Source organism: Portunus trituberculatus, unplaced genomic scaffold (assembly GCF_017591435.1).
Source record: "Portunus trituberculatus isolate SZX2019 unplaced genomic scaffold, ASM1759143v1 PGA_scaffold_452__1_contigs__length_1072529, whole genome shotgun sequence".
Lineage (NCBI taxonomy): Eukaryota > Metazoa > Arthropoda > Malacostraca > Decapoda > Portunidae > Portunus > Portunus trituberculatus.
The window spans coordinates 934,418-959,902 of NW_025541620.1; the positions used below are offsets into that span (position 1 = coordinate 934,418).

At 41.5% G+C, this 25,485-nt stretch overlaps 1 protein-coding gene across 5 annotated transcripts in view; it reads right to left on the reverse strand.

The window, feature by feature from the left end:
• The window catches only part of LOC123500624 (meiosis regulator and mRNA stability factor 1-like), a 121,345-nt gene that overhangs the window by 7,844 nt on the left and 88,016 nt on the right, over nucleotides 1-25,485 (reverse strand). For all 5 annotated transcript variants that reach the window (XR_006673411.1, XM_045249283.1, XM_045249285.1 and 2 more), the window contains one exon: nucleotides 3,414-3,493. Coding sequence is in view for 4 of the 5 variants with exons in the window: in XM_045249283.1 (XP_045105218.1) it covers nucleotides 3,414-3,493 (80 nt within the window). In the remaining variant the exon portion in view is untranslated. The remainder of the gene's footprint in view (nucleotides 1-3,413; nucleotides 3,494-25,485) is intronic.

Sequence of the window (25,485 nt, forward strand, 5' to 3'; positions counted from 1 at the left end):
TGAATGAAAAGTTTGATTTAATACTCGAAAAAATACCTGATAGTCAAATGTCCACACACATGGTTGTAAACAAAGGCTCCATGGTGTCCCCCTTCCTCCTTCCCAAGTTGTGACTTGTGCTGCCACGGTCATCAGAATAACGTTCTCCTGCATTCTATCTGTAGTTTTTTTGTTTACAAACTTACATAACACCATCAAAAGCTTATTAGTGGTAAAAATATCTGGTAATCAAACGGCCGCACATTTGGTCGTATACAAAGCTCAGTCATCTACCTTCTCGCAGCTGCCACTATACCATTCTGATACCTTATTACTGGTAATACCGGTATTACCATAATACCAGTATACAGGATGCTGGTGAGCATCCCTTGTCCTACCGTAGTCTTGAGAAAAACAACATTCTTCTGTGTTGTCGGTAGTTTTTTATTCATTTAGAAACTTAATAAGGCACCTAAGAGGCTTATTATTGATGAAAACAAGGAATCTGGTGAGAGTGCAAGTGTTAGTGAGCCACAGCACTCCACTAGTGGATTCACAGAATCACACCAGGAGATATGTTACAAAGACATTTTCATGGATGATGACTCATCCTCTGGCAACCTTCCTCCTCCTCCCTACCCTTCTCCCCTCTTCTTCTAAGTTATCCATCACCAGCCTTCACTTATGGTATATACAAATCAAAATTGTAAAAAACATACATTGAAATTTTTATAAACTTGGTTTTGCTAGAATTAGAACAAATTACCTGATTTATAGGTATCAATAGTCAAACTTTTTAATACTCAAACAACCATTTGAAACTAATTAAGTTCAAGTATTGAGTCTCCACTGTACTACATTAAATTTTGTTCTTTTTAACACAAACATGTTTCAGTGCATTTTCTCAAAACAGATTCCTATTTTACTACCATAGACTACCAACTATTTTGTGTTATCTTATACACCTAAATATACAGCACTAGTAATAAACCTCTTAAATGTATCTCCATAACCCTCGTACCAACTGCCTTGCTACAGTGTCTGCAGCCCAAAAAGAGAGAGATGGCTTGGCCTGCTATAATGCAAAGCAGGGGAAGTTATATGACAAAGGAGGTGAGCAGAGGAGAGACAGGGAGGAGGTAGGAAGTTGGCCATGTGCTGAACATGGCTCACTGTACCACCCAGCATGCTTCATCATTTCAAAAAATTACTGTAGGGTTGTCAGAGGGGCTGGATTGAATGTTACAATTTTGGAGAGGGCCAACTCTTCTATTACACAGTGGTGCCTCGCAGTGATGGCTTGTTCATTACTCCAAACTGTCCGTTACTAAGACCAGTTTATCTGCGAACTGTCCGTTACTAAGACCAGTTTATCTGCGAGACCCTTCAACGCCCCCTTTTTTGGTACCTTAACTTCTTAATAATGTAAAACATTCTGATAATTTAATTCATCTTATTCTATATTCAATGTTGAAATAAAAGAATCCATTATTATTCAAGAAATGTACAGTAATAAAACTTTGTCTCACCAAGAGGAGATGAATTAAAGCTATAGCTTCTCATTTGGTGTAAAGGCAGATTCCCATGTGATTCAGTGGCATCCTTAACAAGCATTTCATGACTGTCTGAAGGACCTTACTGAGGCGATAAGGAGGGGAGGAACACAAGGGATCTTCAGGGTCAGAATAGACTACCTCCACACTATTGCCACCTCTCCATATATCACAGTCTCTCTCTCTCTCTCTCTCTCTCTCTCTCTCTCTCTCTCTCTCTCTCTCTCTCTCTCTCTCTCTCTCTCTCTCTCTCTCTCTCTCTCTCTCTCTCTCTCTCTCTCTCTCTCTCTCTCTCTCTCTCTCTCTCTCTCTCTCTCTCTCTCTCTCTCTCTCTCTCTCTCTCTCTCTCTCTCTCTCTCTCTCTCTCTCTCTCTCTCTCTCTCTCTCTCTCTCTCTCTCTCTCTCTCTCTCTCTCTCTCTCTCTCTCTCTCTCTCTCTCTCTCTCTCTCTCTCTCTCTCTCTCTCTCTCTCTCTCTCTCTCTCTCTCTCTCTCTCTCTCTCTCTCTCTCTCTCTCTCTCTCTCTCTCTCTCTCTCTCTCTCTCTCTCTCTCTCTCTCTCTCTCTCTCTCTCTCTCTCTCTCTCTCTCTCTCTCTCTCTCTCTCTCTCTCTCTGTATGGCAGTGTCATTATCCTTGCTTGCCCAGCAATACTCAAACACAAACACATAACTAGCATTTCACTTCATAGGCCGTGGGACCAACCAGCCCGGTCCCGAAATCACCATGAGTGTCACTCCGGTGCCCTGCACAGGCAAACAGTCATCACTCTCCACTTATTATAAGTTTTGTAAATCATAGATGAACAAAATGATCTACAATGGTATCTAGCATGCCTTTTTTGGCTTGTTTATTGTGTCATGTATATTCATCCATGCAGCCACTCTCTCTCTCTCTCTCTCTCTCTCTCTCTCTCTCTCTCTCTCTCTCTCTCTCTCTCTCTCTCTCTCTCTGTATGGCCCTTGCTTGCCCAGCAATACTCAAACACAAACACATAACTAGCATTTCACTTCATAGGCCGTGGGACCAACCAGCCCGGTCCCGAAATCACCATGAGTGTCACTCCGGTGCCCTGCACAGGCAAACAGTCATCACTCTCCACTTATTATAAGTTTTGTAAATCATAGATGAACAAAATGATCTACAATGGTATCTAGCATGCCTTTTTTGGCTTGTTTATTGTGTCATGTATATTCATCCATGCAGCCATCTCTCTCTCTCTCTCTCTCTCTCTCTCTCTCTCTCTCTCTCTCTCTCTCTCTCTCTCTGTATGGCAGTGTCATTATCCTTGCTTGCCCAGCAATACTCAAACACAAACACATAACTAGCATTTCACTTCATAGGCCGTGGGACCAACCAGCCCGGTCCCGAAATCACCATGAGTGTCACTCCGGTGCCCTGCACAGGCAAACAGTCATCACTCTCCACTTATTATAAGTTTTGTAAATCATAGATGAACAAAATGATCTACAATGGTATCTAGCATGCCTTTTTTGGCTTGTTTATTGTGTCATGTATATTCATCCATGCAGCCACCAGAGAACTATGGATTCTTAGGAAAAAACAAACTGCCATTATTGTCCAAAATAAATTGCTTAGTGTCTGACCAGTCCATTAGTTACTGTGAGGTCCATTATGAGGTACCACTGTATTATGTATTAATCACAAATTTGAAGAAGAAAAGGAAGTGGGCAAAAACTTAAAAAGAATAATAGTGGATGATTAATATATAATCCTTACTCAAAACAGAATAATAATAGGGATTCTCTCTCTCTCTCTCTCTCTCTCTCTCTCTCTCTCTCTCTCTCTCTCTCTCTCTCTCTCTCTTCTGACCATCATCTGATTCTTTTCTCACTACAACGGGACCACTCGTATTAATACTTACCACAGGAGAAGAAGGTTGATACTGTTGATGGTGAGGGGAGGGATTAACACTCATAACTAAATGAGCACTTGTGCTGGAATCTGTAGATGGAAAGAATTCAGTAATATCCTGGATGACAAAATTAACAAGCCTGAAAAAAAATTAATGACAAAAATGTACATAACAAATCCTTCTAAACTGTTATATTCATATTACTAAGCTTTCAAGCAATTTCCTTAATGAAATTTTGATGAAAATAGAATGTTTAAAATTCCTATGTAGAATACTAGTTTAAAACCATGAAACCTATTATAAATTACAAAAATAAATAAGTATAGTTAGAACTGTATAAAATAACTTGTAATCATTACAATATGCATTATGTGACAAAAAAGGGCAGAAGTTCATTTTCATTTCAACTTCCATACACAGTTGAATAGGCTAAAAATAAATAGAAGCAAATATAAGCTTACAACAAACAGCAATGTAGTGTGTGTGTGTGTGTGTGTGTGTGTGTGTGTGTGTGTGTGTGTGTGTGTGTGTGTGTGTGTGTGTGTGTGTGTGTGTGTGTGTGTGTGTGTGTGTATATTTACCTAGTTGTAGTTTTACAGGGCCTGGGCTTTATACTCGTGTGGCCCCGTCTCCATATCTACACTTTTCCAATCTTACTTTAAAAGTATGCACACTCGTTGCAGACACTACTTCTTCATTTAAACTGTTCCATGTCTCAATACATCTCTGTGGGAAACTATATTTTTTAATATCTCTCAGACATCTTCCTTTTCTCAGCTTTTTTACTATGCGATCTTGTGCTTCAGATGTCATATTCTTCTCTCAGGATCAGTTTCTCATTATCCACTTGGTCCATTCCGTTGATCAATTTATAAACTTGTATCAGGTCTCCTCTCTCCCTTCTTTGTTCCAGGGTTGGTAGATCCATAGCCTTTAGTCTCTCCTCATATGTCATCCCTTCAAATTCTGGAACCATTCTTGTAGCTATTTTTTGTAGCCTCTCCAATATCCTTATATGTTTCTTTTTATGAGGGGTCCACACTACTCCTGCATATTCCAATCTGGGTCTTATTATAGTACTTATCAATTTCTTCATTATTTCTTTGTCCATGTAGTGAAATGCTACTCCCAATATTCCTTAGCAAATTATGTGTTTCTCTAAAAATTCTATCAATATGGCTTACTGGTTGATTGTTTTCTTCCATCGTCACTCCTAAGTCCTTTTCCTTTTTAACTTTCACCAGTTCTACTCCATCTCCCATCTTATAGATTCCCACAGGTCGTCTTTCACTCTTTCCCATTTCCATGACATGCCTTTTGTTCACACTGAATTCCATTTCCCACTTTTTACTCCATTCCCAGATCTTATTTAGGTTTTCTTGCAGTATTTCACAGTCTTCTTTTTGTTTTATAACTCTGCATAGTTTTGCGTGTGTGTGTGTTTCACTGTTTGATCTGCTGCAGTCTCTGACGAGACAGCCAGACGTTATCCTACGGAACGAGCTCAGAGCTCATTATTTCCGATCTACGGATAACCCTGAGATCAGGCACACACCACACACCGGAACAACAAGGTCACAACTCCTCGATTTACATCCCGTACCTACTCACTGCTAGGTGAACAGGGGCTACACGTGAAAGGAGACACAACTAAATATCTCCACCCGACCGGGGAATCGAACCCCGGTCCTCTGGCTTGTGAAGCCAGTGCTCTAACCACTGAGCTACCATGTGTGTGTGTGTGTGTGTGTGTGTGTGTGTGTGTGTGTGTGTGTGTGTGTGTGTGTGTGTGTGTGTGTGTGTTTACCTAGTTGTATTTATCTAGTTTTTTTTCTTTTTTCTTTTTTTTTTTTATACCATGTAGGCTTTTCACGGGAATTTATGGGCTAAAGGGGATACTTTTTAGGGTATCTCCTATCTTAAAGCCCACCCACTAGGAAACCGTTGCCCCGAGTGAGTAAGCCCAACCTACACTCAGACCGTGGACAGGATTCGAACCCGTGCGCTTGGAGACCTCTAGGATCCCAAAGCACGCATGGTTCCACTGTACCACGGCGGCCCTGTTGTAGTTTTACAGGGCCTGGGTTTTATGCTCGTGTGGCCCCGTCTCCATATCTACACTTATCCAATATTTCTTTAAAGCTATGTGCACTCTTTGCTGACACCACTTCCTCACTCAAACTGTTCCATGTCTCAACACATCTTTACCGGAAATTATATTTTTTAACATCTCTCAGACATCTTTCCTTCCTCAGTTTTTTACTATGCAATCTTGTGCTTCTAATGTCATATTCTTTTCTCAGAATCAGCTTCTCATTATCCACTTGATCCATCCTGTTAATCAATTTATAAACTTTTATCAGATCACCTCTCTCCCTTCTCTGTTCCAGGGTTGGTACATAGCCATACATAGCCTTTAGTCTCTCCTCATATGTCATCCCTTCAAATTCTGGAACCATTCTTGTAGCCATTTTTTGTAGTCTCTCCAACTTCCTTATGTGTTTCTTTTTATGGGGGATCCAAACAACTCCTGCATATTCCAATCTGGGTCTTATTATAGTAATTATCAATTTCATCATCATTTCTTTGTCCATGTAGTGAAATGCTACTCCAATATTCCTTAGAAAATTATGTGTCTCTGAAATTTCTATCAATATGGTTTACAGGTTGATTGTTTTCTTCCATCATCACTCCGAAGTCCTTTTCCTTTTTACTTTTTCTAGTTCTAATCCATCTCCCATCTTATAGATTCCCAATGGTCGTCTTTCACTCTTCCCTATTTCCATGACATGGCTTTTTGTCCACATTGAATTCCATCTCCCATTTTTTACTCCATTTCCAGAACTTGTTTAAGTCTTCCTGCAGTATTTTACAATCCTCTTTTTGCTTTATAACTCTGCACAGTTTCACATAATCTGCAAACAGATTTATGTAGCTATTCATTCCCTCTGGCACGTCGTTTATATATATGAGAAAAAGTATTGGCGCCATTACTGATCCCTGTGGCACTCTGCTTTCTACTGCTCTCCACTTGGACTTCATATCTTTAACTACCATCCTTATTTCTCTCCCCTCAAATAATTTTCCATCCATCTCAATGTGCTTCCTAAATTTTAAGCCACCCTTCTCCTCTAACTTCCACAGTAATCTTTCATGTGGCACTTTATTAAATGCCATTTTTAAATCCAAATAAATACAGTCAACCCATCCCTCTCTCTCTTGTACTCTATCAAATATTCTAGAGTAGAAACTCAGTAAATTTGTTACACACAACCGACCTTTTCTTTATAACTCTGCACAGTTTCGCATAATCTGCAAACAGATTTATGTAGCTGTTCACTCCCTCTGGCATGTCGTTTATATATATGAGAAAAAGTATTGGCGCCGTTACTGACCCCTGTGGCACTCTGCTTTCTACTGTTCTCCACTTGGACTTCATATCTTTAACTACCGTCCTTATTTCTCTCCCCCTCAAATAATTTTCCATCCACCTCAATGTGCTTCCTTTCAAGCCACCCTTCTCCTCTAACTTCCACAGTAATCTTTCATGTGGCACTTTATTAAATGCCATTTTTAAATCCAAATAAATACAGTCGACCCATCCCTCTCTCTCTTGTACTCTATCAAATATTCTAGAGTAGAAACTCAGTAAATTTGTTACACACAACCGACCTTTTCTAAAACCAAATTGGCTATTTGATAATAATATGTTGTCTTCAAGAAACTCGATCCACCGTTTCTTTATTACTCTTTCACACATCTTGCATATTATACTAGTTAGTGAGACTGGTCTGTAATCTAAAGGTTCTTTCTTCCTTCCTTTTTATATATGGGAACCACTTCAGCTCTTTTCTATTCTACTGGTACTGTTCCATTTTCTATTGAGCATTTTATGATGTTGTATATAGGACTTGCTAGTTCTTCCCTACATTCTTTTAATATTCTGCCTGAGACTTCATCCGGTCCCATTGCCTTCTCTTCATCTAATTCTATCAACAACTCTTTTATTTCAAGCTTGGTTACTTTAATCTCTTTCATATAGACGGTCTCTCTATTACCCTGTGGCCTTTCAAATTTGGATTCCTTGGTAAAGACCTCCTGAAATTTATAGTTTAACAGTTCTGCCATACTTTTTGGGCCTTCCACCATTCTGTTCTCTTCTTTTAACCTTTCTAATGTTTCTTTTTGCCTTATTTTTCCATTTATGAATCTGTAGAACAATTTTGGTTGCTCCTTACATTTTTCAACAATGTCCTTTTCATAGTTCCTTTCTTCTTCCTTCCTCACCTTAGCATATTCATTTCTCCCTGCTTTGAAGTTTTCCTTATTTTCTGGATTTCTATTTCTCCTCCTTTTCCATGCTCCATCTCTTTTCTCCTTTGCCCTAGCACACCTTTCGTTAAACCAATCTTTCTTTCCTTCTTCTTTAGGTCTATATTTCAGGACATATTCCCTGACTCCTGTTTTGTATATTTCCAAAAATAAGTTATATTTCTCTTGCACCCTCTCTGAGTTTTCCATCTCCTCGCAGTTAACGTTTTTAAAATAGTTCTTGAGGTTCTCAATATCAACCTTTCTGTAATTTAATCGGTCTCCTTTGTATGATTCATCTCTATCTTCCTTTCCCTCTTCTATATCCATTTCTAATATTACATGGTCACTCTTTCCCAATGGGCACTTATATCTATATATCATCGTTCATTTGTATACATCTTGTAAAAACCAGGTCCAATCTCGCTGGCTCATCGTTTCCTCTGAATCTTGTGTTTTCCTTTACTCTTTGGCCCATCATATTATCTATCATTAGGTTCATGAATTTATCTCCCCAGGTTTCTTCCCCCATACCACTTTCATAATTTTCCCAGTCCACCTCCTTACAGTTGAAATCTCCTAATATCACTTTTCTCCTTTCTCTAATGATACTCGTTAGACTCCTTATTGTGTCATCCATCATGTCTTTATATTCTTGATTGGTCCATGAATTTGTTTTTGGTGGCACATATCTTCCAATAATTGTTAACTCTTTTTTATTAATATGTATCTTAATATACAGTAGTTCTGCTTTTCCTTCCTCACACACCACTTGGTTTACCACCATCTCTTTCCTTATCATCATCATGACTCCTCCTCCTCCTCCTTTACCCACTTTGTCTTTCCTCCATATATTATACCTATTATCCATGTCTATTTTTATTGCCTCATTTAATTTTGTTTCAACCAGGCATACAATATCTGGTTCTTCTTTCTTTATGTAATCTCTTAATTCTAATTTACTTGATAAAACTCCATCTATGTTCGTATACATCATTTTTAATCTCTTGTTCTTATCATTTTTAGTTAAACTTGCTCCATTTTTTCTCTTCCTTCTCTTTTATATACCATTTCCTTATCCTGTCTCCTATAATTCTCCAAAAAAATGCCTTCTTCTCCTCCTCTGACCTTTCATTATTTTTTTCCTTTGCTTCTGCCACCAGTTCATTGTGTCTCTTCCTTTCTTCCTCATTTCTATTTTTCTTTATATATATATATATATATATATATATATATATATATATATATATATATATATATATATATATATATATATATATATATATATATCCTTGCAACCTTCTGTTTCTCTGAGTTTTGTTGTTCTATATAGTATTTCTTCTGTTACTACTTGTGATTTTAGTAGTATCTTAATTAGTCTCAATGTTCCTTCTTGATATGGTCCCATTCTGTGGATTTCTTCTACCTCCTCTTCTAAGTTCTGTCTATCCTCGTCATTTAGATTCTTTAGTAAGTCTTTGACCGATTTCATCTCCCCTTTTTCCCTTCTTGGTCTATATATTTTACATTTTTTTCTTTCAGGCCAAAAATAATTACACTTTTTTTGCAATTTCCCTTACTAGATTTTTTTTTTCTTAAGGACTCCTATCATCTTGTTTGCCATATTCTCATTTCTTTCTTTTAACTGTTCTTGAAACACTTCCTGAAAATTTTCCTTGTCTTTCTTATCTTGGATTCTCCATGCTTGTACTTCTTCTTTAATCATGTCCTGTACTCTTTCCTCTTCTTTGTTTACTACATCTTTCAGTTCCTCTTTTTCTTTCTCAGCTTTACCGAGTCCTTCTTCCATCTGTTTCTTGTACTTAGCTACTTCCTTTTTCAGTTCCTCATTTTCTGCTCTTAGCCTAACTTTGTTTTCTTCCACTCTTTTTATCCTATCTTTCAATTTCAGGAACTCTTTTTCCTGTTCTTTGTCCTCTTTAATTCCCATACTCTCCTTTATCCATTTATCTAATTTATGATCAATAGTCAACACTCACTTAAATAGGGAAGTATTTGCCATATCAAAACCATTGAACCACCTTTCACTCTCATCAACATATTCATCCTCTTCTTCCATTCTTTCCCTGGTCTCATACCTGCATTTAGATGTAATCTCTTCCTTACTCTTGATTCTCTAACACTGTATACATGAAAACAAGTCTACACTACTCGCCCAGGCCTCTGCAAACACAAACAACAGGTAGTGGAGATCAGCTGATGCTCAGAGCGACGATAATGCGTCCTTCCTTGACCGTGTCTCGAATGTGTGTGTGTATATTTACCTAGTTATAGTTTTACAGGGCCTGGGCTTTATGCTCGTGTGGGCCTGTCTCCATATCTACACTTATCCAATTTTTCTTTAAAACTATCCACACCCGTTGCTGACACTACTTCCTCACTCGAACTGTTCCAAGTCTCAACACATCTTTGCGGGAAACTATATTTTTTAACATCTCTCAGAGATCTTCCCTTCCTCAGTTTCTTACTATGCGATCTTGTGCTTCTAATGTCATATTCTTCTCTCAGGATTAGTTTCTCACTATCTACTTGATCCATTCTGTTAATCAATTTATAAACTTGTATCAGATCCCATCTCTCTTCTCTGTTCCAGGGTTGGTAGATCCATAGCCTTTAGTCTCTCTTCATATGTCATCTCTTTAAATTCTGGAACCATTCTTGTAGCCATTTTTTGTAGTCTCTCCAATTTCTTTATGTTTCTTTTTATGGGGGGTCCACACAACTCCTGCACATTCCGATCTGGGTCTTATTTTAGTACTTATCAATTTCTTCATCATTTCTTTGTCCATGTAGTGAAATGCTAATCCAATATTCCTTAGCAAATTATATGTCTCTCTGAAAATTCTATCAATATGGCTTAACGGCTGAGTGTTTCCCTTCCATCGTCACTCCCAAGTCCTTTTCCTTTTTTTACTTTTTCTAGTTCTACTCCATCTCCCATCTTATAGATTCCCACTGGTCGTCTTTCACTTTTTCCCATTTCCATGACATGGCTTTTGTCCACATTGAATTCCATCTCCCATTTTTTACTCCATTTCCAGATCATGTTTAAGTCTTCCTGCAGTATTTCACAATCCTCTTTTTGTTTTATGACTTTGCACAGTTTTGCATCGTCTGCAAACAGATTTATGTAGCTGTTCACTCCCTCTGGCATGTCGTTTATATATACGAGAAAAAGTATTGGCGCCAATACTGACCCCTGTGGCACTCCGCTGTCTACTACTCTCCACTTGGACTTCATATTTTTAACTATCATCCTTATTTCTCTCCCCCTCAAGTAATTTTCCATCCATCTCAATGTGCTTCCTTTTAAGCCACCCTTCTCCTCTAACTTCCATAGTAATCTTTCATGTGGCACTTAATGAAATGCCTTTTTTAAATTTAAATAAATACAGTCAGTCCATCCCTCTCTCTCTTGTACTTTATCAACTATTCTAGAGTAGAAACTCAATAAATTTGTTACACACGACCAACCTTTTCTAAAACCAAATTGGCTATTTGATAATAATTTGTTGTCTTCAAGAAATTCAATCCATTGTTTCTTTATTACTCTTTCACACATCTTGCATATTACACTAGTTAGTGATACCGGTCTTTAATTTAAAGGTTCTTCCTTCCTTCCGCTCTTATATATTGATCCAAATATCTTATTTGTGTGTTTTTCTGGGTTCACATTTTCTTCTATAACCACTCCCAGATCTTTTTCCTCTTTAGTCTTCATTATTTGTTCCTCTCCCATCAGATAGTTCCATAATGGTCTTCTCTTACTCTTTCCTAATTCCTTTACGTGACATTTCTTGGCATTGAACTCTAACATACACTTCTTACTCCACTCAAAAATTTTGTTTATATCTTCCTGCAGCAGCTAACAGTATATTTACCTAGTTGAATTTACCTAGTTGTATTTGCAAAGGGTTCGAGCAGGACTCATGGTGTCCTGTCTCCATGGTTCCATTTATCCAATTTTTCTTTAAAGTTATGCACATTATGTGCTGTAACAACATCACTCAATGCATTCCACATTTCCACATTCTATGTGGAAAACTATTTTCCAATATCCTTCATACACTGTCTCATCCTAATCTTCTTTAATGTCCTCTTGTCCTTTTAGCTTCTATCACTAGGACCAGGTATTCCTTGTCTATCTTTTCAATGCCATTTACTATTTTATACATTGTTATTAAGTTTCCTCGTTCTCTTCTATCCTGCAATGTTGGCAATCCCATTTCCTTCAGCCTTTCTTCATATGTTAAGTCCTTTAGTTCTGACACCATCTTTGTAGCTATCTCCTGAATCCAATCTAATCTTCTTAAATCTTTTTTAGAGCCCAGTCACCACACCACTTCTGCATATTCCAGCTTCTATCATGCTTATAATAATTTTTTTTCATCATATTTTTGTCCATGAATTGAAATGCCAGTCTTATATTAGTCAACATTTTGTATGCTAATCCAAATATCTTACTTATGTGTTTTTGGGGTTCAGATTTTCCTGTATAATCACTCCCAGATCTTTTTCCTCTTTAGTCTTCATTATTTGTTCTTCTCCCATCAGATAGTTCCACACTGGTCTTCTCTTACTCTTTCCTAGTTCCATTATGTGACATTTCTTGGCACTGAACTCCCATTTCCATCTCTTACTCCACTCATAGATTATGCTTATAGCTGCCTGCAACAGCAAACAGTCCTCTTGGGTTTTAATTACTCTTAACAGCTTTGCATCATCACCAAACAAATTATTATAACTGTTTACCGCATTATAAATGTCGTTTACATATACAGTGGTGCCTTGGAATATGAACTTAATCCATTCAAAATTTTTTTCTTACTCCAAAGCATCAAAATACACGTATTCTTATGGAAGAAATTAGAATTCGTTCCAAACCACCTCCCAAGACCAAAAAAATTTTATTTTTCACCCAATTTCTTACTTATGGCATACAATTACTATATATACTACTACTACTATTATGCTATAACTATAAAAGATAGGTAAATAAAGCAGGAAAGTAAGCAAAATGTAATATAATGAAAATTCAACTTCTTTGTGGTCAGAAACAAGCGTCAGCACATCCTCCTCAGCCAACTCCATCAAGCCAGCACTATACACTATTATCTAAACCAATAATGAGATAAAAATAACGATTCCAATATTGTCATGTATCATAATATGTTTCTGAACTGCTTACTTATCCATGGAAATACATGTATATCTTATATCTCACCAAGAAATACATAAAAAATGATAAAATACAGCATATTGACATAAATGCTCTCACCATCCTCACGTTTGGTGCCGTCACACCTACACAAACATATCCTTGTAAAAGCTGATACATGATTGGCTAACTATCCACCATCTTGAAAACAATGGTCCAATGACAGGCCTCGATATATGACAGGTAGCCTCAAGCATAAACAAACTGTGTGGCATAAAGGAGCACGGCTTTTGAAAAGCGCCACAATCATGCCTGACGGCCTCTAACGTAAGAGCCACGATCGTGCCTGACGGGCTATAAAGGTTAAGGCTTTTAATTCATGAGCTGGATACTCTCTCTTCCCCTCGGATCTTCTAGAATCTTCCATACGTCTGTCTGTATGTCTTGTGACCATGTGTGCTGCTAGGATAGGCAATGATCTTAATAACTAAAAAAAATTAATATCATTATTCCCGGCACTACAAAACAACAACCAAACAACTGTAAACAACACTCCTGAGGCACTGAGGCAGTGTGGTGCCCCAGCATGCAGTCAGCTGATCGCTCAGTGCTGCGCGCTATCTGTTGACCGTGTTTGTTATTGTTCGCACTCCAAAGCAAAGTTTGTCCTCCAATGCCCCAAAAAAAACACTCCAAGGTACCACCATATCTGGAACCTTGTGGCACTCCACTTGTTACTTTACTCCAAGATGAGTATGTATCTCTGATCACTATTCTCATCTCCTGTTCTTCAAAATAATCCCTTATCCAGTGTACCAAAGTTCTTCGCAGTCCTCCTATGCTCTCTTGTTTCCAAAGTAGTCTGCTGTGAGGGACGTTATCAAAAGCCCTTTCTATGTCCAGGTATACTGTGTCCATCCATTGATCTTTGCTTTCCACTCCTACTTCTTTTGATTAGAAACTTAAGTACAACACACATGACGGTCATGTCTGTTCAATATAACTTGTTCTTCTTCCAGATGTTTAACCCATTTTCCTGATTATTATTTCACATAACTTTCCCACAACACTGGTAAGTGACACCAGTCTGTAATTTAATGGTTCAGTTGTCTTTTCTCCTTTGAATATCGGTACTACATTGGCTCTCTTCCACTCTAGTGATACTCTCCTTTCATTTAATGAATTTGTAGTCATTTTCCCAAACTGGATCTAACAGCTCAATCAATCAATCACGGAGGACATACACCAGGGGACGCGTCGCCTTGCCTACCCTATGGCACCACTCCATGGGGTCACGCCTCGCAAGTCTCCATGCAGGCTCCCTTCCCTTGCCAAGTAACTCACAGCAAAAGGCATTGACCACGAGTTCTGTGGACATCCCCTTGGCCTCCTCCATGCTGGGTTATCCCTTTCAGAGTGTAAGGGAGATATGCCATGCCGGCTCTTCCTCCCTTCCTAACTACCTTCTATACGCTTCTATACGTTACACCTCCCCAGGCAGGCCCTTGTTAAGTTTTTGATCTCCAGTACCACGAGGCTTCGGTACCACGAGGCTTGCTACTGGCCTTGGCTCCTCCACCATGAGGCTTCGGTACCACAAAGCTTTGCTACTGGCCTTGGCTCTGCCCTTTCCGAGGCTACGATGGAAGGCTGGTTTTGAGGCCAGGACAGACACCAGCACACCGTCTCTTGGTGAACACCTCGCCTCTCTTCGAGCTGGTTCCTCGTCTCACCAGAAGAGCAGCCAGCCTGGGCTCCTGCTGCTTCTCTCCATATCTTCACCTGCCACCACTGTCATCTCCCTGCCGCACACCAGCTTCTGGACTTCACCTCCTGGCTTGTTGCTGAATGGATCTTCACTGGTGCGCCTAACCCCAGTGACTCAGCACGCCGTCTGCTTGCACACGACAGCAGTGGTTCGGTTGTTTGTTATTGTCTCTTAATGTTAATACACTCATTCTGTTTTGTCTTGTTTTCCTTTCTAAAGGGCTAGTCTAACTAATCCTGGCTTAACATCATATATTTTGAGGGCGAGAGATCATGGCCTCCCATTTCCCTCACACATGGCGACCTTGCCAGGATTGACAGGTGTTATTAATCGTTCTATTGTTCCACCCCTTGAAAGGTTTACAGCTGTATAGTCGCCTAGAGCGTGCACTCACTGTCTGAGGCCCGGAAGTGAGTTCCTTACAGACATCCATTCCTGTAAGTTGTTATTTATCCACATAGCTTCCTTTGCTGTGTTATTGAGTGGACAATTTTATAATTGCTTCACTTGTTTAGACTGACAAATTTTCTTCAGTCTTTGTGCTTACAATTTTTGCAAGGTGTTTTTGTATGTTGGGTTGTATTTCTTTTGGGGTTATTTATTCTGTTCGTATCTACCATGTCTTCCTTCGAGCAACTTCAGAAACAGGCTGCCGCTCTTGGTCTCTCAGGATCAGACATTGTGCACTACATCACCAGCCAACAGGCATATGAGCGGGAGGAGCGAGCAGCCATGCAACAAGCACAGAGGGAAGAAGCTGAGTGACAAGAACGAGAAGCTGAGCGACAAGCACAAGCACAAAGGAAAGAAGCTGAGCGACAAGGGAGGTTAGAACTTGCTAAGCTGGAAGCTGAAACTGAGCGAATGCGTCTCACCGCTCAAGGTAAGCCTGACGCTGTTACCATCCCAGATGTAGCTGTTCATCCCACATTACCAGTGTACCAGGAAGGAGAAGACATCGCTACTTATCTCACCCGTCTTGAGAGAGTGGCAGGGCTGTTACAGCTTGAACCAAGTACATATGCTATGAGGTTGGGATGTCTCTTAACGGGAAAAGCTGCTGATTTATACGTCTCCATCTCTCCTGAAACTACCAATGATTATGACGCTCTTAAGAAGTCTCTGTTGGCAAGATTTAAGAAGATTGCAGACGAATATCGCCTTGATTTCCACAACGCTAAACTTAAGAGACGGGGAAAATTATTCCCAGTTTTCAGTTCATTTAACCCATCTATTTCAGAGCTGGTTAGAGGCTTCCCAAGTTCTGGAAAACTTCCATTCCCTAAAGGAGTTCATGATATTCGACCAGTTCTTGGCTTCGCTGAATCCTGACATCCGCACCTTCATCAAAGAACACCGACCTTCGTCTCTTGTCCAAGCAGTGCAGCTAGCTGATGACTGGGCATCGGCACACTACACCAGCAAACCCTCCTTCAGGTCTTCTCCACGATCCTTCAAGCCTCCTCTCAAGAAAACACCGCCTGTTCACTCGTCACCTCCACTGACTTCTTCCACTACTAGGTGTCATGGGTGTGGTGAGTTAGGCCACATTACACCCCGGTGCCCCAAGAACCCTTGTGCCTTCAAAGAGAGTCCTCCATCTCAACCTTTCACAGTAGGATTTTGCCTGTCTGATCATAAATGTTCCTCAGCCCCTTGTTTCAGGCACCATTAATGGATCATGGACATCTTCAATCCTTAGGGATACTGGCTGTTCCTGCATTGTGGTTGCAGAAGAAGTTCTACCTGATGCTGACATTAGCAACTGCCGTTCCTGTCAAGTTGCTGACTACCTAGACTACGTTAATACCTTTCCCATCGTCCAGTGTTACATCAGGTGTCCTCACTTTGAAGGTTGGACTGATGCGATTCGAGCTCCCATCAAGTTTTCCAGTGTCCTAATAGGTAATGTCCCTGGGGTTCGTACACCAAAGGAACCATATCCTACCTTCAGTTATGATGAGCTAGTTTCAGTTCCAGGATTCTCGTCTGCCTCAGCAGTAACACTTCCAGTCCAGATTTTTTCGAAGCCTTCCTCTGTCTCCCAAGACTCTCTACCTCCTGTTACTTCATCCGTTTCCCAAGACTCTCTGCCTCCTGTTACTTCATCCGTCTCCCAGGACTCTCTGCCTCTTGTTACTTTCTCAGTATGTGCTGTGGAGACTCGTGCTTCAACCACTAGGATGAAGCACCTCCACCCACTTCATCTCCCGGATCTCCAGCCTCTGTCTGTCACTCCTGAGGAATTTGACCATCTTCAGAGGACCTGTGATATTCTGACCATCACCCGCACCTAGGCTGCAATGGGAGAGATAGACCAAGCCCGGAACAACTCCACCTTCCAGTTTCTTTACCAAGACGGACTCATCTACAGGAAGTGTCTCTCTTCACGCTGTCCAGAGGTGGGAAACTATGTTTAGTTGTTCCACGGAAGTGTCGGCCCATTGTATTAAATATTGCACATGAAAATCCTTTAGCTGGTCACTACTCTCATCGCAAGACAGAACAGAAGGTTGCCGAGTAATTCTTCTGGCCGGGAATGGGTACTGACATCAGAGTACACTGCCATTCTTGCAATAAGTGCCAGCGCTTTTCTCGAAAGGGACAAGTAAAACCAGCCCCCCTGCAGCCTCTGCCCATCGTTACCGAACCCTCTGCTCAGGTTGCAATAGATCTGGTTGGACCCCTCTCACCTCCATCATCTGCTGGTCATAAGTATATCTTGACACTAATAGATTTTTCCACAGGATTCCCCGAGGCTCTGCCATTAAAGGATATCGACTCCATTTCAGTGGCCAAAGCTCTCCTCACCATCTTTTCCCGAGTCAGCATCCCTCGTGAAGTCCTGTCCGACCGTGGAACGCAGTTCACTTCGGCCTTGATGGAGGAACTACATCGACTACTCGAGTCAAACCCATCTTTACTACTCCCTATCATCCCAGTGGCAACGGTCGCATCGAAAGGCTGCACAGTCCTTTGAAATCCATCCTAAAGAAGCTCTGCAGTGAGAAACCCCGTGAGTGGCATAGATATCTAATACCAACCTTGTTTGCCCTCAGAGAAACTCCCAGTGACAGGACAGGATTCCCACCCTTCGAGCTACTCTATGGACGCAGCGTCTGTGGTCCTCTCTCCGTGCTTCGACCTCTGGGAAGACAAGACACTCCCACTAGATGAACGGACCAGCTTCCAGTATGTTCTAGAGCTTCGAGATAAATTGGAGGAGTGCAGCAAGATTGCTGTTCAGAACGCTGAAGTAAGCAGCCGCCTCTACAAGACTTACTTCAACCACAAATCCCAAGATAGGAACTTCAAGCCAGGAGAAGAGGTTCTTATCCTGCTACCCAGTGATACCAGCAAGTTCCTTGTGTCCTGGAAAGGCCCTTATAAGATCTTGGAGAAAAGGGGTAAGGTTGACCATCTTGTTGATGTTCCCAAGGGCCTAAAGTCTTCCATGTTAATATTTCAAAGAAATACCATCGCCGAGCCCAAGTCCATTGTGTTCAGGTTCTGGATGAAGCTGCTACGCTAGAAGCACTCTCGGCACCCGGGAAGGATGGGCCATTCTTCTGCAGTACTACAACGACTGTCCCCATCCTGTTGCCTATGCCAGCCGGATGCTACTCAACCGTGAAACCCGGTACTCCACCATCGAACGGGAGTGCCTTGCAGTCATTTTTGCCATCAACAGGTTTGACTTCTACCTTCGCGGTAAGGAATTCATCTTGGAGGTTGACCACAAGCCTCTGTTATACCTGTCTACCTTCAAAGGCAAGAATGATAGACTGCTTCGCTGGGCCTTGTCTCTTCAGGCCTACAAATTCAGAGTCGTTCATGTAGCAGGAAAAGATAATCTAGGTGCTGACTTACTTAATAGATCCTGTTGATCCTACTAATATTGTGTAATCTACTTGCAGCAGATTCTTGTTTGGGGGGATATGTAAGGGAGATCCGCCGTGTCGGCTCTTCCTCCCTTCCTAACTACCTTCTATAAGCTTCTATATGCCCAGCCAGCTTCGTTATACCCCTCAGGCAGGCCCTTGTTAAGTTTTGGATCTCCGGTACCACAAGGCTTCAGTACCACGAGGCTTGCTACTGGCCTTGGCTCCTCCCACCATGAGGCTTCAGTACCACGAAGCTTTGCTACTGGCCTTGGCTCCACCCTTTCCAAGGCTACGATGGGAGGCTGGCTTTGAGGTCAGGACAGACACGTCTCTTGGTGAACACCTTGCCTCTCTTCGAGCTGGTTCCTCGTCTCACCGGAAGAGCAGCCAGCCTGGGCTCCTGCTGCTTCTCTCCATATCTTCACCTGCCACCACTGTCATCTCCCTGCCACACACCAGCTTCTGGACTTCACCTCCTGGCTTGTTGCTGAATGGATCTTCACTGGTGCGCCTAACCCCATTGACTCAGCACGCCGTCTCCTTGCACACGACAGAAGTGGTTCGGTTGTTTGTTATTGTCTCTTAATGTTAATACACTCATTCTGTTTTGTTTTGTTTTCCTTTCCAAAGGGCTAGTCTAATCCTGGCTTAACATCATATATTTTGAGGGCGAGAGATCGTGGCCCCCCGTTTCCCTCACACAGAGACAACCCGATATGCAAGATCAGCTTCTGGGTAGCATGCCACATGCCCATATAGTCACAGATGGCATTGATGAACTATGCTGGTAATCAGCCTCGAATCAGTCTCACAGAGCAATCCCTGATTTGACACAGTCATACCAGCGATACCCCATGATCCTGTGAAGGCATCTAGTACCAAAGACATCAATTTGCCTCTTCAGACTGGTGTTTAGTGTCCCTGTCTCACAACCGTATTGTAAGACAGGGATCACCAACAACTTGAAGATCTGAATATTAGTCCATCTGCACAGGTACCGACAACACCAAATACTCGTGTTGAACAAGTCCAAACTGCCATGGGCCAGGCCAATCCGCAGAACAACTTCCTAGCACGACCCATCGTTGTTACGCACTACAGTACCAAGGTATGTGAAACATTCCGAGATCTCAACGTCCTCGCCACATGAATGGACAGACACTGTTTCATCCAGTAAGCCTTGGTCTTGGGCCAGGAAACCTGGAGTCCCAGGGGCTCCGCCTCCTCATACAGTGCCTCTAGAGCCATTATCAGAACCACCAGTGACTCAGCACAGATACTGCATCATCAGCAAAAACAAGATCTGTAATCCGAGTACGTGATTCCACGTTTATTGTGGTTAATGGATACCAGAATCCCCCGCGAAAGGTGAAAAACTGCGAAGCAGGATTTGCCCCCCCTAGGAATTTTCATGTATGTGTATGTGGGTACCAGAATGTTTAAACTATGTAAACAGTATTTATACTTTACATATAAAGTATTTTACTTAAATCTATTTAGTTATAAAACCTTATACAGTAATTATACATTTACTCTCTCTCTCTCTCTCTCTCTCTCTCTCTCTCTCTCTCTCTCTCTCTCTCTCTCTCTCTCTCTCTCTCTCTCTCTCTCTCTCTCTCTCTCTCTCTCTCTCTCTCTCTCTCTCTCTCTCTCTCGATACGTAACACTCACCCTCTTCTGCCCTCTTTGATCATATCCAAAAGTTTCACTTTTTCACTGATGGTCATCATTTTCCTCTTCCTCTTGGGCTCACTAGAGGAAGCTTTCGCAGGGGCACAGGGCTTAGGCAGTATTGTAAGGGCTTAACGAATCACTACTTAAACAAAAAAAAGTTATCACGAACACAACACTAAGATACAGTATGCAAGACAGTCAACAGCGTGGACGAGACTGGCAAGATAAAACCAAGGCCCATGGAATAGAAGGTCGACCTACGAGGCATTCAAAATGGGTCTAATATGTGCATCTGTGACATCAGCGGGTTCACAAGTGGTCAGAGCGGAGATGTTGGTTCAGTTAGCAAGCTGCCTGGTAGGTGTTCACGTGCTTCTCTCTCTCCCATTCTCTCTCTGTTCCGCGCCAACATCGGTCACAATGCTGAGTTGTGCAGTGCATGACTGTTTTACTTATCAGTAGTATATAATATGTAGTATGTAGTATGTGATAAATGAAAACCAGAATAATTTTTTTCCTGGTAATTTTGCACCTTAAGTCTATTACATTAGTAAATTTACGATGTCTAGTTATTGAGAGTCCTCATTCAGTTACTTGTGTAGATATAAATTGCCTGAGTTATATATGTAACATAAAAATGAAATAATAATAATAACAAAACAGCAACATTATATTAATATTAATAATAAGAGCAAAAGTTTAATAACAGTAATAATAATAATAATAATAATAATAATAATAACAATAATAATTAATAACAGCAAGAGTATTGATATCATTAAATATGATAATGATACAATGGTCAGAGAGAGAGAGAGAGAGAGAGAGAGAGAGAGAGAGAGAGAGAGAGAGAGAGAGAGAGAGAGAGAGAGAGAGAGAGAGAGAGAGAGAGAGAGAGAGAGAGAGAGAGAGAGAGAGAGAGACCTGGCAGGTAGAGAGAGGGTGTGGGGCAGTAATAGGATGCAGAGAAGCCTTCATAAAACTTGTCTCCTATGCCAGGTATGTATGATTTGCTCAGTGGGCAGAGGGAGAGCGTGAGGTTTCCATGTAAGAAAGACAATTCCTGGGAGGAAGCTCCCCTGTTGGTGAACCCACTGACGTCACTAGCCCAAGCCCTTTTTCCCTTAGAGCTGCGTGTAGGTCGACCTTCTATTCTATGGGCCTTGGATACAACAAGGGAAGATGTTGGGTAAGGTTGCGATGATACTCACGGGATAAATCCACTTGTGCTCTAATTGGTCGACTTCGCGCCGGGAACCAATTATGTGCCTTGTATGAGTGCCCATGGGTATGTACAAAGCCTCTGAGTCAACTCATTTCTTTGTTTGACATGCTTGGAAACCTTCTCTCTCACACATCATCATGAAATGTGTTTTTCTGCAATATGGCTGTATTTTTAAATTTTTATCGCGAACCGTGAAGTGGTGGGGAAACACTTTATATGTAAACGAACAATACATGTACAGTGCTTTATGTACATAGTAACGTACATTGTCATTGTTATTACACACCAACTTACCAGATTACTGTACGTACAGTATTTGTAAGTGACGCCACAGACCCCGTGATATAGCGAAAAATCCGCAGAACGTATGTACGAGTATGTATAAAAACCGCAAAACAGTCAAACCGCGAAATAGCATGGGAATACTGTATTGCCAACAGATGCTCCACAATGATTTTGGTCTACAACTCTGCTTAGTACCCAGTCCATGCAATAGTTGAAAAGTGATGGAGGAAGTACGCATCCCTGCCTCGCTCCTGTATTCACAGGAAAGAAGCTGGACATGCCCCCTCCACACTTCACAGCATTCACAGTCCCGGAGTAAAGGCCAATAATCTTCGCAGGAATCCTGTGGAGACGCAGATCCCAGTGTCTCTCTCAAGGCACTGAATCAAACTCCTTCTTGAGATCAACATAGACTGCAAGCATCCCCTGTCGAAACTCACATCGGCGCTCCACCAGTACACGAAACGCTATGATCCGGTCAGTTGTTGACTTATCAGGTGTGAACCCAGACTGTTGAGGTCTCTGGTGTTTCAGCAGGTGACTGAAGATACGCATCAACAGTAAATGGGCAAGCACCTTGCCTGGTACGCTGAGGAGTGTTATACCATGGTAGTTGCTGCAATCCTGACGGTCCCCTTTCCCCTTCCAGATAGGGATGACCAATCCCTTTTTCCAGTCAGAGGAATGGCACCTGAATGCCATACAGTAGTCAAGACAGCATGCAACCCACGGATCATGGCCTCACCTTCAGCTTTGAGCAGCTCCGCACTAATGTTACATATGCCAGCTGCCTTTCCACCCCTCAACTTTGCCACAGCCTCTTTGACATCATCAATGGAGGGTGCAGCTTCATTAATGGGTGGATCAGCATCCAGCATCTGTAACCCTGCAGTTTGGAGCTGTCCGCTTGGAGGATCAACCGTGAACAGCTGCTCAAAGTACTCAGCCCAATGAGCCATCTGCCCATCTGCGTACGATACGAGGCGTCCATCTGCTGTTTGGATAGTGCTCGCCTGAGACGTAGACTTAGAGCAAGGTTTCTTCAGGGCTCAATAGGTAGGTTGGAGGTCATTAGCATTTAAATGACACTCTACATCCTCAGTGAGACTCCTAACATACCTTTCCTTGTCTCTCCTCAGGAGAGCTCTAGTCCTATGTGACAGAGCCCTGTATTGGTTGCGTTTCCCAACAAGTCTGGCAGCGTGACTCTTCTCAATACTGTCTCTACCGAAGCAAAGCCACTCCGTCACCATGGGCGCTCCCTAAAACATTTCTTGGCAGCCTCAAGAGTCTCACGTTTGAAGGTATCCCATAGCTCTACTGGGTCCTCGATGGTGTTGAGCATTCCAAACCGATTGGAGACTGTCACTGCATACTCCTGGGCACATGTCAAGTCCTTCAGTTTCTCAAGATGAAACACAGTGTGGTCACATCTTGAGAGGCTTTCTGGACTTGACATGCAGCTTGAGTGTAGCAACAACAAGCCTGTGATCAGTCACAAAGAACTCGGCACTCCAAAAAAATCTTGCAGTTCTGAAGGATCCTCCGAGCACTAACAAGGATATGGTCGATCTCCTTCGCTACCCCTCTGGCATTTCTATACCAAGTCCAGCGGTGCAGTGCTGATCTCTGATACCACAAACCTGTAATTCTCAACCTTCTGGATCTTGCAAGATTCAAAAGGAAAGACCTGTCGTTGTTCCTGGTACCAGAGCCATGGGGGACCAACACATAACTTGTAGCCCGCTCTCTCAGTGCCAGCGACAGCATTAAAGTCGCCCAAGACAATAAGTGCATCACGACAGGGACACTGGTCCAGTACAGAGCCGAGTTTGGCGTATAATGTCTCCTCCTTTTCAGTTTCACACACCTCGGTAGGACCACATGGTGCATTTACAGACATGAAGCCTAGACTGTACTTTAGCCTTAGTTGCATTATATGCTCATCAACCTGAGTAACCTCAACAACGGACAGCTGCAGTCTGCTGGAGACGCCTATGGCTAACCCCTTGACATGGTGACCATTGCTTATGCCAGACCAATAGTAAGTAAAACCTTTGCTACTAGACTTGCCACTGCCAGGCCTCCTTGTTTCAGTCCCACCATATCCATCCTTAGCCTACTGAGCTCATCCGATAGATGAGGCAATTGTTGATCCTCTGAGAGGCCCAGGACATTCCAGGAGCCTATACGTAGAACCCTCCAAAGGCTTATCCCAGGAATGGTCCGACGGACAGGTGCCACGTCTGGAAACCCATCGGCACCCCCAAAGTTAAAAGTAGGGCGAGGGGATCCTCCCATCCCTCTTAAGACACAAGCTTTCCCCTGCATCTGTCATACGGGTAGGTAAGCCCCTCTGGTGCCTTGGCATCTGAGGGGTTTGCATGGTCGAACACCCTGGCTGTTCTTTACATTCTTTTAATAACCAGCCTGATACACCATCTGGCCCCATTGCTTTTCTGACATAGAAATGATCTAATAACCTTCTAATATCCTCTTTGTGCATTATGATTTCCTGCAATCCTCAGCAATGCAATGTCCTATTTGGTTCTGCAAAATCCTCTTCAGTGAACACAGTTTTGAAGCTCCCATTCATTATTTCACTCATTTCCTTTACTATTTGGTATGTCTTCCCTCCTTTAATTATTTCATCAATTGATTCCCTATTCTTCATGTTACCATTTATAAATTTGTAGAAAAGCTTGGATTCATCTGTTTTTCACACCACATCTTTCTCAAAGTTTCTTTCTTCCTCTCTCCTTACTCTAATATATTAATTTCTCACATCCTTATACTACTGTCTGTTATTGTCATTTCTCTGCTTTGAGTTTATTCAAAGCTTTATATTTTGCTTTTTTTAGCTTCTGTACATCTGGCATTGTACCAAGCATGTATACTTTTCTTAACTCTATAGACAGGTAAATATTTCTTTACTCTTTCGTTATATTTCTGTAGGAATATTTCATATTTCCCTTGTATTGTCCTTACATTCATAATGTTCCTCCATTCAATATCAACAAAAAATTTTCTTAATTTTTCAAAATCTGCTCTTGTATAATTCAATCTCTCTTTTTTGTAGTCCTCTCTCTATCTTATCCCATCCTCCTCCTGCATTTCCAACTCTAATGTCACATGATCACTTCTTCCCATTGGACTAAGGCAAGGATTCTCAGCCTGGGGGTACGCGTACCCCCAGGGGTACTTGAGAGGAATTTTGGGTGTACGTGGCAGGTTTCTCAAAATACTTCAGCTTTGTATAACTGCAAATTTGTTTATAGTATACAATGTGGCCTACATGTGCTAGGCTGGATGTGTCCTTCACTAGAACCAGGACACGTTAACAACGTTAACAAGGAAACTCTTGGAGTTATACCACTTGAGAGGAAGCTCTCTTGGATTACAGTTGCCACACAACCTTGCAAACCTATAATATTTGTTCCGATTTATTATTTTATATGTTATTCACACACACAGTGACTTATTTATCACTATCACTAGTTACAAGTTGCAACTAGCTGGAAACAACACTAGTTCACTGCCATAATGATTGAAAATTGTCTGATATAGTTCCTTTTTGGTAAATGTATTGAATGTAAGTCACATATAGTGTCTCCCTGTGAGGTACCAGTTCCTATCGACACTACCTCATAGAAACATACTAATATCAATTAAAAATTTTGTCTGCTCCACATATATAACACAAATTAAACTTAATAAACTAAGTCAATAAACCATGCATTTATTCTTACCCTTCC